General features: G+C 42.2%; 1 protein-coding gene across 1 annotated transcript; it reads left to right on the forward strand.

Annotated features, from left to right (window-relative positions):
• Window positions 1-254: 254 nt before the first annotated feature.
• LOC100694827 (complement C1q tumor necrosis factor-related protein 3) lies at window positions 255-14730 on the forward strand. The gene is made up of 3 exons (XM_005463814.4): window positions 255-785; window positions 13578-13709; window positions 13810-14730. The coding sequence occupies exons 1-3, from the start codon at window positions 584-586 to the stop codon at window positions 14085-14087; spliced, it is 612 nt and encodes a 203-aa protein (XP_005463871.1). The 5' UTR covers window positions 255-583; the 3' UTR covers window positions 14088-14730.
• Window positions 14731-14937: the final 207 nt, after the last annotated feature.

Below are 14937 nucleotides of genomic sequence, written 5' to 3' on the forward strand. Positions count from 1 at the left end.
ATGCTACTTCCGGTGGGGAAACTCCTGTATAGCGCCAAAACAAGTCAACCAAATGGATGAATCAAGCGGCGATTTACATTTCTCAAGATGTCTTGGGCATCTACCGAATATACAGTGGGATGCAAAAGTTTGGGCAACCCTGTTAATAGTCATTATTTTCCTGTATAAATTGCTGGTTGTTACAATAAATAATGTCAGTTAAATATATGATATAGGAGACACACTCAGTGATATTAGAGAAGTGAAATGAAGTTTATTGGATTTACAGAAACAATTTATACAGGAAAATAATGACTATTAACAAACTTTTGCACCCCACTGTATATGCATGAACTCTGTGTACACAGTCAACTGCAGAAAGTTAAAAGGAGAATATCTTTTCATTCCTGCTCTGTTTACATGACCCAGTTTGTTCAGTCATGCAGTCAAAGTCTGATTATTGAGTCATTCACCAACAGCACCTGTAGGAGGTGTGGTCCTGTGGCTCTGCAGTGTGTGAGGTGGAGGATGAGGGGACATGTGGGGCAGTAACCTCCTCATTCACGCCTCTTTTCCCCTCGTTATAAAACTCTCAGATTAACAGATGACAGTTATACAGCAGGTTTCTGGTAACAGAATGAAGATCATCATGTTTTTCCCACTTTTGCTTCTGGTCTGCTCTGTTTCAGCAGATCAGACTGAGACTGCAGTCCAACAATCCTGTCCACAGGACACCCATGCTGTGCTGAGAGAGCTGACCGCCTCATTGACAGAGCGGATCACTGTCCTACAGAGAGAGAATCAAGGTACAGTTTCATACATCAGTGTGACTTCAGAAACCTCCAGAACATCAGAAACAGGAATGACCAACATTCATGGTTATGTGTTTTCTTATGAGACTGAATATTTTTATCACAGGAATATTGGAGCAATCTTCAGAGAATTAATGATGCAAGGAAACAAAATGCTTTAAAGAGCACAGAAAGAAGCTTAAACAGGTGGAGACAGAAAACTGAGACTGATCAGCTGAAGCTGCAGTCAAAAGAGATTGTAGTGAAACCATCATGGAGCTGTAAATATATCCTCCTAATTATGTGTGATATTAAAATATGTTGTTTTACATGTTTGATTGTAAAAGTATAAAACTTTAAAACAGTTTAAAATTTTATAGCAGAACGTCTGTTTTCATCTCAGCATCAGGAACTGACTGGAATGTGTTTATAATGAAACAGCTCACGGCTCCTCTTCATGGCAAACACTTCCAAACCAAATACTTCAACATTTACTTAAACACCAGTTTCTGCTCATACAACAATTCTAACCATCATTTAAAGTCTGTGTTTGTGTTGTAGCGCCCCCTGGAGATGGAGGCTCAGTAACTGATTAACTAACTTCCTTGTTAGATGTTTAGATATTTTATTCTGTGAATATGATTTTTGATATTTGAGCCACATTAGGAAAAAATTATTGTTTATTTTGTGAAAGAAGTCAAAATGTGGAGGTCTTCAACGAAGTTCTTTGTTCAGAAGAGTTAGTGAAATCGTACTTCAGAGTCAGTATATATACGAATACATTGGGAAGATGGCCCCAACTGACAGCGTGCTCAGTGAATACCTCAGGCAGCAGAAACCCAAGAAAGAGGAGGAAGACGAGGAACCATCATGGAAGGACAGGCCCCTGCACGGTATGTACCACCGGCAGATAGAGGAGGTGGCTGATATCCAGAAATCCTACCAGTGGCTGGACAAAGCTGGACTGAAAGACAGCACAGAGGCACTAATCATGGCAGCACAAGAACAAGCTCTGAGTACAAGATCCATAGAGGCTGGGGTCTATCACACCAGGCAAGACCCCAGGTGCAGGCTGTGTAAAGATGCCCCAGAGACAATCCAGCACATAACAGCAGGGTGCAAGATTCCAACTGGCAGGGCATACATGGAACGCCATAACCAAGTGGCCGGCTTAGTGTACAGAAACATCTGTGCCGAGTATGGCCTGGAAGTTCCGAGGTCAAAATGGGAGATGCCCCCAAGGGTGATGGAGAATGACCGAGCTAAGATCCTGTGGGACTTCCAGATACAGACGGACAAAATGGTGGTGGCTAACCAACCGGACATAGTGGTGGTAGACAAACAGAAGAAGACGGCTGTAGTGATCGATGTAGCGGTTCCAAATGACAGCAACATCAGGAAGAAGGAACACGAGAAGCTGGAGAAATACCAAGGGCTCAGAGAAGAGCTCGAGAGGATGTGGAGGGTGAAGGTAACCGGAGCACTAGGTGCGGTGACTCCCAAGGTAGGCGAGTGGCTCCAGCAGATCCCGTGAACAACATCGGAGATCTCTGTCCAGAAGAGCGCAGTCCTGGGAACAGCTAAGATACTGCGCAGGACCCTCAAGCTCCCAGTGGACCCGAGCTTGAAGGATAAACCGCCCGCAGGGGCGAGCTTGTTTTTTTTTTTATATATATATATACACATATATGTACGTATAGGTACGTACATACATACATACATACATACATACATACGGGTTTAGGGTCAACAAGGTCCGCGTCAGATGTTGAGGAACCAGGGCACCCTGACGAGAAGTGGGCTGGTGGGCAAGAGATGAAAACAGGGCGTTGTTGGAATGCTGCTACGCAAGTAACCCTGGCGGAACGGGTTACATGAATAGGATGAGGGCCCTATAGATGCTTCGATACCCAACATCCACAATGACGGCGAAACAACTAGTAGCTCAGTGTTCCAACATTCGAAAGAAGGGACTGCTCTCACAGCTAGAGACTGACGAGGTACAACATAAATGCTATGGCAAGGGGGAGCCAGGACGCCAGGTCAGGGGGGAGATATAATCACCCCCACCCGAGATTGGGTACCAAATGTGATAGGAGAAGGATCATTGAGTGCGAGAGGAACTGACCTGAAAGATAGGATCATGGCCAAGCTTGAAACCTGAAATATTGCCGTTCAGTGCCTTCGTAACTTAAATGGGGTATTCGTAAGTCGGGGTTTCACGGTATATGGTTTGGTTGCTCAAAAGTGGTCATCTTAGTGGCCATCTTCTACATACAGTCTATGGTGCATGCCTAAGTTAAGGAGTTAAGGAGGGAAGGAAACGGAGTGGAGAGACAGATTTCACACACTGTGGGACATAGGAGAGTTTAGCTCGTTTTCAACAGAGCACCCCACAAAATAACCATATTAATAGTAATAATAGTGTATTTTAGTATTATTTTCTGGTATTATCTTCAAATGTTAGATTGTTCTCTTTTATTTTAAGGAGAGTCCACTACAGAACGAAAACAGGTTTCATGTCCAGTGTTGATGATGTCATGATGTTACAGTTGCTCACACAGATGCTAGTTTGTCATTAACAGCCTAAGACTGCTGCAGAAAGTGAGTGTATGACCCAAATCAGTGATGCACATTTAAAACACACTTTAACTGAAATACAGCAAAAGTTAAAACTGCTCTGATAATGAGGGGACATCGCTGTGACTTATAAAGTGTCTGCTTATTAATTTTGTTCTCTAAATAAGGTTAAAAACATTAACTGATGTAATTGAATCACTAGAGATTATTCACTAACGTTAATATTGTGATCAATAGTCTGCTTGTATATCGTGAGTTGCCAGCCAAGGTGCTGATGTACTTTGTGAGTTTGTTTAAAAAATCCATTCGGGGAGTCCGATGACGTAGGCGGTCAAGATGGCAGCTTGAATGGGGAAGCTCCGTCGCAGTGGCAGCTAATTTGTATTAGACTTTGAACGTTACGCTACATAACACTTACAAAATATCACCTCAGGACAGTGGGAAGCTTGAAGACTCTCCGTGAAAGCTCAGAAATGCCGAGTCACCAACAAAAACTTACGTTTCGACGGCAGGAAGGCGCTAGCAAGGACACGTCGGCGAAAGCTAACGAGGCGCACCCGCCCTCACCTCCAATGTTGGATACTATTCAGACTGCTACAACTGAACAAATGGCCAAAGACATTGCAAGTATTTACGTGCTACTTAAGGAAACCTCCGAGACACAAGAGAGCAAGCTGAATGCTATTCAAACTGCTACGAGGGCAGTGGAGGCTAAGCTAGCGGATATGGCTACTCGAATAAGCAACACTGAGTCTCGTCTGGATTTCCTTGAGGATGCTAGCAGAGCGCTAAAGGAAAATCCTCCTGCTACTAGTGACGAAGTGAACGCTCTACGACAGAAATTAGACGACCTCGAAAACAGAGGACGGAGAAACAATCTGCGCTTTGCCGGCTTTCCAGAGGGCTGCGAGGGTTCGGACGCTCTAGCCTTCGTGCGCAACACGATCCCACAACTCTTGAAGGTCGACTTCCCCGGCGGGCTGGAGATTGACCGCGCACACCGCAGCCTGGTGAGACGCAAACCTGACGGTCATCCCCCGAGGGTCATCATCGCCCGATTTCTGCGATTCCAGGACAGGGAACGGGTCATGGAAGCTGCGCGGAGGCTGGGACAGCTGAGCTGGAACGGCCACCGCATTATGATCTTCCCTGACTACTCCAAACTTGTCACGGACAAACGAGCGGCATTCAATCCCTGTAAACGGCTGCTGCACGAAAGGAAGATAAAGTTCTCCCTACTGTTCCCAGCGGTGCTGGTGCTGAAAATGATGGAGGGCAGACGTGAGTTTACCGACCCCAAAAAAGCCCAGGACTACATTCTGTCTTTACCTTAAGGGAGTTATTTACAATCAGGGCTTGGATTTAAACACTACCCTTTTTCTTTTCCTTTTCCTTTTTCTCTTTTTGCCCTAGCGTTAATTAACATGCCATACACGATATACTTTGCACCTCCTAACTGTTCAGTCTCAATATTATAGGGCTTCGCAGTTTGATTTGACTTTTTCGGTTGTGCTACTTTTGAGAATACGATCCAATCCGCTTGGTAGAGAAGCTCACTAAGACTATTAAATTCCTCTTTTGGTAATTCAGTTGTTATGAAGCCCTTTTCAGTTTGTCAGGGGACAGTTCTAACCAATCTGCATAGAGGTTTGTTCAGTTAGCTAAGTCCCGGATTGACTGGTTTCCTCATATTACATCGACTTAATATGCTGCTGCTGCTGGCGACGGGTCCTGTTTATGACTGTTCGACTGGTTAGAGTCACGGACCATAAAGTTTATGTTTTATTTTTTGGGGCTTATACCCCACCTGAGGGTAACTAGTGTTCTCGGTTGCCCCAGAAGTATCTGTTTGAATGTTTATCGATTGTTATTTTTATTTACTCCCAAACCCCCCCACTTTTCTTACAGCCAGCCTTCCAAATATTGTCCACTCAGCACTGAACTCCTGGTTCTAATAATAAGTTACCCCACTGTTATATGTCTGATACGTATTGCATGACGGTGAATAAGCAACAAAGGGCCCTTACTTTTATGACCTGGAATGTAAAGGGCCTTAACCATCCAATCAAAAAAAAGAAAATCATGACATTTATCAAATCAAAAAAAGCTGACATTGTCTTTCTTCAAGAGACTCACTTGTCTCCCCAAGAGTCAGGTAAACTTTGCCGTGATTGGGTGGGTCAGGTATTTTTTTCGTGTGGCAGCAGTCAGAGTAGGGGTGTCGCAATTCTAATTCATAAGCGGTTACAGTTTAAATGCACCCGGGTGGTTAAGGACGAAGATGGGCGGACATTGCTACTCTTGGCTGAGATTCAAGGCCATAGGATGATTTTAAGCAATATCTATGCACCAAACATTGACGACCCCATCTTTTTTGGAAACTTGGAATGCAAAATTAGTGATATGGGCGACTACCCAATCCTGATAGCAGGGGACTTCAATTTGGTCATGGATGATATACTGGATCGAAGCACTCCCTCACAGCGACACTCTAGATCAGCTTCGGTCGCTATAAAAATGTGTAGGACCTTGGGTTTGGTTGACGTATGGAGAGTATTCAACCCATCCGCAAGAGACTACACCTTTTATTCTGCCCCCCACAACACTCTCTCAAGAATAGATTATTTTCTTGTGTCAAATTCTATCATGCCCTCAGCATTGTCTTGCTCTATTGTTAGTATACATGTTTCTGACCACGCCTTGGTGCTCTTGCATCTGAGCTCATTTGGTAACCCCCTCAAGCCTCCTAGGTGGAGGCTAAACTCAAGCCTTTTACATGATCCCAACTTTCTCCACTCCTTAAGAGAGCAGATCAATTCTTATATAGAAATTAACCTCTCCACAGCTCCTAGTGCAGGTGTAGCATGGGAAGCTTTGAAAGCTTTTATTAGAGGGTTCATAATCCAGCATGCCTCATATAAGAAAAGAACTGCTCTGACCAAGCAGATAGACCTGGAGAGGAAGATCGCCATAGCTGAAGCCGCTTTTAAGGCAGACATGAGCTCAGCAAATCTGACCCACCTAACTAGACTTAAATATGAGTTCAACTCAATTTTGACTCAGAAAATGGAGTTTTCTCTATTTCGGGCTAGGCAGAAATACTTCGAAGATGGAGATAAACCTGGCAAACTGCTTGCAAGATATATTAAACAAAAAGAAGCTCAGACTATCATAGCAGCAATTAGAGCACAGGATGGCACTCTGGTGTCAAAACCCTCTGAAGTGAATGAAGCTTTTAGAGATTTCTATATGCAACTCTACTCCTCAGAAGTACAAGCACACTCTCAGGAAATTAACAGTTTTCTCTCCCCCCTCAACCTCCCAGCTCTCTCTAAGACACAGGTGGACTCCCTGGATGCCCCAATTTCAAAGGAAGAGATCTTAAAGGTAATCAAAAACCTTCCAATCGACAAGGCCCCTGGGTTGGATGGGTTCACAGCAGAATTTTACAGGAACTTTGCAGAGGAGCTCTCCCCTTTACTCCTTCAAATGTTTGAGGAGGCCCTGGATAAGGGCAGCCTGCCACCAACACTGTCGGAGGCACTTATTTCCCTTGTCTTAAAGAAAAACAAAGACCCGCTTGACTGTAAGAGTTACAGACCAATAAGCTTGATCAATCGCGATTGCAAAATTTTAGCCAAGGTACTAGCAACCAGATTAGATAAGGTCATGACTTACTTAATACACCCCGACCAAGTTGGTTTTATTCGGACTCGCAGCTCTGCCGATAATGTTAGACGCCTAATTGATATTATGTGGGCAACCCAGAATAAATCCCCTACAGGGGACTTTTTTCCAGCTATAGCCCTCTCCCTAGATGCAGAGAAAGCACTCGACAGGGTAGAGTGGCGTTTTCTATTTTCTGTAATGGAAGCAATTGGCTTTGGCCCAAAATTCATAAGGTGGGTCAAACTTCTCTACAACAATCCAAGAGCATCAATACTAACGAACCGTATTATATCACAGTCCTTCGACCTCCACAGAGGTACAAGACAGGGCTGCCCACTGAGTCCTCTGCTTTTTGCTCTAGCTTTAGAGCCTCTGGCAGCGACAATACGTAGAGACCCTGATTTTCCAGGTATCCAGGTCCATAATGATAATCACAAATTGATGCTACATGCTGATGACGCCCTGGTCCTAATATCGCAGCCAGAACGCTCTCTACCTGCTCTCTTAAGAATTATTAACCGGTTCTCTAATATATCAGGATATAGAGTAAATTGGTCAAAGTCTGAAGCGCTCCCCCTGACAGCCCCAAAACCCTGTTCCAGCCAGGGGATTTCAGCTGGCCTCAGACTGGGATTAAATACCTGGGCATTACATTCCCCCGTTTGTTGTACAACATAGTTCAGGCTAATTTTGAACCTCTATTGGACAAGTTCAGAACTGACATAATTAGATGGTCCCCTTTGTTTCTCACCCTTTGGGGTAAAGTTAACATCATCAAAATGAATTGTACTCCAAAATTTAATTACCTACTACAAACACTCCCGCTAAAAATCCCATCAAAATATTTTCAGCAATTTGACAGGTTATGTAACCAATTCATATGGAATAACAGGTGCCCTAGAATAAAGCTTAAAAAGCTACAGCAACCAGTGGAGTCGGGTGGCCTAGGGGTCCCAAATTTACTGTTTTACCATTATGCTTTCAGTCTGAGACACATGGTTCGCTGGGCTCTCCCTCCAGAACGAGCCCCCCCATGGTTTAGTCTGGAGAGTGCTTTGTGCTCACCACTCCCTCCGATGCACATTTTAACCACCAAGCTCCCACCAGATATACAAACCCACCCCATTCTTTCATTCCTACAGACGGTCTGGAAGAAGGTGGCCTTGCTGTTAAATTTTAATTCCCACCTTCATACTGAGGCCTCCATATGGCTTAATCCCAAACTTTGCATTAATAAGTTTCCGTTTTTCTGGAGACTGTGGGTTCAGAGAGGGATACTTGTTCTCGGAGACCTGTATCAGGGGAGAATTCTCAAGTCCTTCAATGACCTTAAAGCACAGTTTCAGTTGCCACAGAGTCAGTTCTGGAGGTACTTGCAGCTCCGGCACTTATTGCTCAAAACCTTTGGTTCCTCCTCCACACCGCCTCCTACGATTGAATATCTCAGCTACATCAAAAAAATCTTTGGGGTAGGTCGTGAAGTCTCTAAATACTACTCAATGCTTGTTGAGGGCACGAGTAAAGGGCTTCCCGCCCTCCGGTTAGCTTGGGAATCTGACCTTGGTGTGGTTTTTACGGATCAGGAATGGACTATTCAATTCAATTCAATTCAATTTTATTTATATAGCGCCAAATCACAACAAAAGTCGCCTCAAGGCGCTTTATATTGTACAGTAGATAGCACAATAATAAATACAGAGAAAAACCCAACAATCATATGACCCCCTATGAGCAAGCACTTTGGCGACAGTGGGAAGGAAAAACTCCCTTTTAACAGGAAGAAACCTCCGGCAGAACCAGGCTCAGGGAGGGGCGGCCATCTGCTGCGACCGGTTGGGGTGAAAGAAGGAAAACAGGATGAAAGACATGCTGTGGAAGAGAGACAGAGATTAATAACAGATATGATTCGATGCAGAGAGGTCTATTAACACATAGTGAGTGAGAAAGGTGACTGGAAGGGAAAAACTCAATGCATCATGGGAATCCCCGGCAGCCTACGTCTATTGCAGCATAACTAAGGGAGGATTCAGGGTCACCTGGTCCAGCCCTAACTATATGCTTTAGCAAAAAGGAAAGTTTTAAGCCTAATCTTGAAAGTAGAGATAGTGTCTGTCTCCCGAATCCAAACTGGAAGTTGGTTCCACAGAAGAGGGGCCTGAAAACTGAAGGCTCTGCCTCCCATTCTACTTTTAAATACTCTAAGAACAACAAGTAGGCCTGCAGTGCAAGAGCGAAGTGCTCTAATAGGGTGATATGGTACTACAAGGTCATTAAGATAAGATGGGGCCTGATTATTTAAGACCTTGTATGTGAGGAGCAGGATTTTGAATTCAATTCTGGATTTAACAGGAAGCCAATGAAGGGAAGCCAAAACAGGAGAAATATGCTCTCTCTTTCTAGTCCCTGTCAGGACTCTTGCTGCAGCATTTTGGATTAGCTGAAGGCTTTTCAGTGAGTTTTTAGGACATCCTGATAATAATGAATTACAGTAGTCCAGCCTGGAAGTAATAAATGCATGAACTAGTTTTTCAGCATCACTCTGAGACAGGATATTTCTAATTTTAGAGATGTTGCGCAAATGGAAGAAAGCAGTCTTACATATTTGTTTAATATGTGCGTTGAAGGACATGTCCTGGTCAAAAATGACTCCAAGGTTTCTCACAGTGTTACTGGAGGCCAAGGTAATGCCATCCAGAGTAAGAATCTGCTTAGATACCATATTTCTAAGATTTTCAGGGCCGAGTACAATAACCTCAGTTTTATCTGAATTAAGAAGCAGAAAGTTAGCGGCCATCCAGGTCTTTATGTCTTTCAGACATTCCTGCAGTTTAACTAATTGGTCTGTGATACCTGGCTTCATGGATAGATAGAGCTGCGTGTCATCTGCATAGCAGTGAAAATTTATGCTATGTCTTCTAATGATGCTGCCTAGGGGAAGCATGTATAATGTAAATAGAATTGGTCCTAGCACTGAACCCTGTGGAACACCATAATTGACCTTAGTGTCTGAAGAGGACTCTCCATTTACATGTACAAATTGGAGTCTATTAGATAGATATGATACAAACCACTGCAGTGCAGTACCTGTAATACCTACAGCATGTTCTAATCACTCTAATAGGATATTATGGTCAACAGTATCGAACGCTGCACTGAGGTCTAGCAGGACAAGCACAGAGATGAGTCCACTGTCAGAGGCCATAAGAAGATCATTTGTAACCTTCACTAAAGCTGTTTCTGTGCTGTGCTGAGCTCTGAAACCTGACTGAAACGCTTCAAATAAGCCATTCCTCTGCAGATGATCAGTTAGCTGTTTGACAACTACTCTTTCAAGGATTTTTGATATGAAAGGAAGGTTGGAGATTGGCCTATAATTAGCTAAGACAGCTGGGTCTAGAGATGGCTTTTTAAGTAAGGGTTTAACTACAGCCACCTTGAAGGCCTGTGGTACATAGCCGATTATTAGAGATAGGTTGATCATATTTAAGATTGAAGCATTAATTAATGGCAGGACTTCTTTGAGCAGTTTTGTAGGAATGGGGTCTAAAAGACACGTTGATGGTTTGGAAGAATTAATTATTGAAGTTAACTCAGAAAGATCAATTGGAGAAAAAGAGTCTAACTTAACATCGATGGTTATTTTGCAGAATAGTAAAAAGGTGTCCAGGGAACTTAGAACGAGGCTAATCCAATTCAAATTACTACACCGAATTTACTGGTCGCCACACAGACTGTATAGGGCGAACCTCATACGGTCCCCTGAATGCTGGAGATGTCAGACTGGGGTGGGCACATTGACCCATATAATTTGGAGCTGTCCTAAAACCCAAATCTTTTGGACTGAGATACATGACTTTATCAAATTAACTATATGATGGGATATTCCTTTCTCACCAAGACTATTTGTTTTGGGGGACCCATCACTCCTTAAAAATGCTCCGCCTAAGGCCGCTGAGTGGGTACAGACTGCATTGATGCTGGAGCGTAAACTCATTATCTCCCAGTGGAAGGCCCCTTCCACCCCACCTGTCTCTGTATGGCATATTCAACTAGGGAGACTCGCTGCACTAGAACAACTTTCATACAGGCTTCTGAATAAAGTGGAGAGTTTCCATCTGAAGTGGGATCCATATCTGTCCAGAATAAAAGGATCAGACTAGCACTTAGAGTGGGACAGACACTGGAATTCTGAAGAAGCGCACTCAGGGAGGTCAGAGTGTGACATGCAGTAAGACCCACGTAGTCATAGGCTGGCTGTCTTTGTTTTTGTTTTGGGGGTTTTTTTTTGGTTTTTTGTTTTTTGTTGTTGTTGTTTTTCGTTACTTATTTATTTATTTATTTATTTTTGTTTATCTCTTGTTTTGCTCATCCCCCCTCATTTTGGTTTTGTGTTCTCTACTGTTCTGCTGATATGCTGATGCTTTTTTTCTATGTGATGTAATCTGTCTCTACAGTGGACTGTAGTGTTCTAAAAAATACAATAAAATATTAATCGCAAAAAAAAAATCCATTCGTATTCTGGTTGAATTGGGCTTTGGTGTTTGTTTACAGTACAGCTCCAGATCCAGCAAGTCAAAATGAAGTCAAAAACTTTAATAAAAGAAAACTCTACTACCAGATTGCTTCATGTACAGGACTGTGGAGTGGCAGCGTGTTTTCCAGTGTCTGTACTGAATAATACTTTAAGTGCTTGATTATTTGGTGGACTGTCTCTGTGTGATTAAGAGAAATAATGCTGGGCGTGTTTCTCATCTCATCTGCTTTGCCACAAATGGTTCTTTAACTTTTTCAATGACTGAGCCTTTGCTTCAGGTTTGGTAACTAAAGGACTGAAATCTCTGATTATTCGCTCTGAATTACTCTCAGACAGTACAATAGGTCATCCAACTAATTAGGTTGCTTTTGGAAGTAACATTGTGATGTTTCTCCAATTGAATTGAGGTTTGCAAATGTGAAAAGGGCTGATTACATTTGTAAACGGCATATTCCCCTCTTGTGTTGTCCTCGGCTCAAAAATGGTCCCTAGGTGAATGGCAAACAAGTATATGGGAATCCCGAGGACACCACAAGCGTCACTAACATGCACTGCAAGGTAGAACCTAGAATCTCCCCTAGTGTGGATAAAGATGACACAATTTAACTGCACAGAGTTCAAATGAGAATCAGTTTGTTCCGTGATCCAGTCAAACAAGTCTGCTTCTTCAACCATTCTCCACCCAGCACCTGTAAGAGGTGTGGTCCTGTTGCTCTGCAGTGTGTGAGGTGGAGAAGACCACCGCTCAGTGTAGCATGAACAGAATGAGACTCACAGTTATTTTCTATAATTGATAAAGTTTTACAATTTTAGAATTAATGCTTGATTTTAAATCCAAAATTGCATTTACCAGAGCAGTATTTATGTTTGAATGTATTAATGTTAGAAACTAAAACCTGCTCTGATCAGCTCAACGTTATGAGCTGACAGGAATGTGTTACATGTGTTAATGCTGCTCAAACACACATTTGAAGCTGTATTTGTGCTGTAGCGCCACCTGCAGACAGAAGTCAGCAAACTCTGGAGGCTCAAAATATGTCAGTGCTATAAATCTGTCCACAAGGTGGCGCTACTGTGTTTGAATATCCTTCGTTCATTCACAGGGGCAACTTTAGTACCAACAATGTTTTTATTTCTTCCACATGATATCTGAGGGCAACGGTTCAAACTAACTGACCACCTGGTGACACAGTATGTGGATTACATAATGTTACATGACACATGATGGGGGGACATTTGAATATGAATAGAAGCAGTAATATCTCAGATATGTTTGAATTGGGTCAGTGTAAATAATGTTTCCACAAAAAGAGCTTTATAGTGCAGCGTGTGGTGTTTCTGTCAGCATGAACTAAAAACATGAAAAAACTCAAAGATCATTTATTTACCATAAAACATGTTTCTGGAACATGTTTAGTATTTGAAACTACAGCCAGTCCAAACTTATTCCTAAAATATTCACTCTCAAAAATTGCAATAAATAATTGCAGCCATGTTTGTAGTTCTAATAATGTGGGAGCAGGAGAGCGAGTAGAGGATTTTTGTGATTGTTATCTGTGATTAACAGAGGTGTTGTTTACAGGTGTATCCCCACTCTGTGCAGGTCATTAAAGTGAAAGCACTCTTTAAGCTTCAGAACACGCATTAAGTTCATTACTGGATCTAATTTACTGAATGACATTAAACTGAGTTCATGTTTGTCTGAAGCACAAACCAAGATGCAACTAAAACACTGAGTAACACAGTTTGTTGTCTTGGCAGAAGCTACAAAATAACTTCCTGTCTGATCTAAAGGACGAGTTTGGGATCCTCAAAAATACATTCAATCAAATTTCAGTTTCCAATCACAAAGTTTGATTTCTTCTGTGACAATGAAATGTTTTCAGCTGTCAAACATTTCTTTCATTGGAGATTAAAGTTTTTGTCATGGTCACTTTATTGGGAAGAGTCTAACTCTAAAACACAAAGTATCAAATAAATAATGTCATAAAAATGTCAAATAATGACATTTCTCTCTCTCTCAGTCAAACAGGTGGCTTTCTCAGCCTCTCTGCTGGATCAAGGTGATGGATATACTGGACCCTTTAATGCCCACACTACTCTGATCTTCAAATATGTTGTCACAAACATTGGAAATGCCTACAACAAACACACAGGTAATAACACTGAATGTCATTTCTCAGCTATGTTGATGTCAGGCTGATGTTCCAGATGTTCTAACAGCTGATTTTCCATTTAACAAAAACAAACCCACAGGTATTTTCACTGCACCAGTGAGAGGAGTCTACCACTTTCTCTGGACAATATATGGACATGGAGAAATTCCTGTAGGTGCTGTGTTGTTCAGGAATGAAGAGCACATTTCTCTTGCATATGAACGTCCAAGATCTGGTGCTGGGAGCGCCTCTAATGCAGCCTCACTGCTTCTAGAGGCTGGAGATCAGGTGTCTGTACGTCTCTATACTCAATCAAGGATAGCTGACAGTCAAAATCGTCAAACCACCTTCAGTGGTCATCTGATCTTCACCATGTGAGAGGTGTGACAGCTCCAACACTTCCTGTGTGGGCGGAGCTTAGCCATTTTTAGAAGTAAAACAGGAAGTAAATCACCTGCTAGAATCAGTTTCTTGCTCTCTCTCTTTCTGGTTGGTTCTAGTTTTGTGTTCATTTGTTTCTACTTCTCCTCTGATTCTACTGACGCAGATAATTTACTTCTTCTTCTTATCTTTGATTCAAATAAATCCAGTTAAATGCTCAGTGATTCTCTTCTCTTTGTCCTTTCTTTGAGTCGGCTCTTCATAAAGTGCTGCTCCTCCATCAGGTCATGACTATTTTCTATAAGTTGATAAACTGCATTATTTTTTATTGGCTCCACTGTCCTGTGTTGGTCAGTCTGTTATTTTGGTGACTGCTGGCCCACATCTTTGCTTTTAACTGGAGTTTTTCCTGTTAAGTTGAGCAAAATCCAACAGTTCCTCTTTTTTCTCTTCTCTGATAATCATGCAGGTATTTTTCTTAAACACTTAACAGATGTTAAACTTAATCTGACTATCATGATAAAAATGTAAACAGCTGATTTAGTTTGATATAAAAATGTGTGTCAGTGCTGTGGAGGAATTTCTAGAAGCTGAAATGTTTCCTTATTTTTCATCTGAATCCAAATCCAGACACAGATAACTGACTGTAAACTTACTCGGGTTCATTTCTTTCTATTCTTTAGTTTCAAAAAATAAAAGTATTGTTGAAACAATGCTGTTGATTTCTTTATATGTGTTTCATATATAGCGCAGATCAAACCTACACATGCTGGGAGTTACTATCACAGGTAAAGTGACACCTGAGGGGTGACCTATGATGTGAGATTAGTGGTTTACTACTACTACT

Source organism: Oreochromis niloticus, linkage group LG10, assembly GCF_001858045.2.
Source record: "Oreochromis niloticus isolate F11D_XX linkage group LG10, O_niloticus_UMD_NMBU, whole genome shotgun sequence".
In the NCBI taxonomy this organism is placed as follows: Eukaryota; Metazoa; Chordata; class Actinopteri; order Cichliformes; family Cichlidae; genus Oreochromis; species Oreochromis niloticus.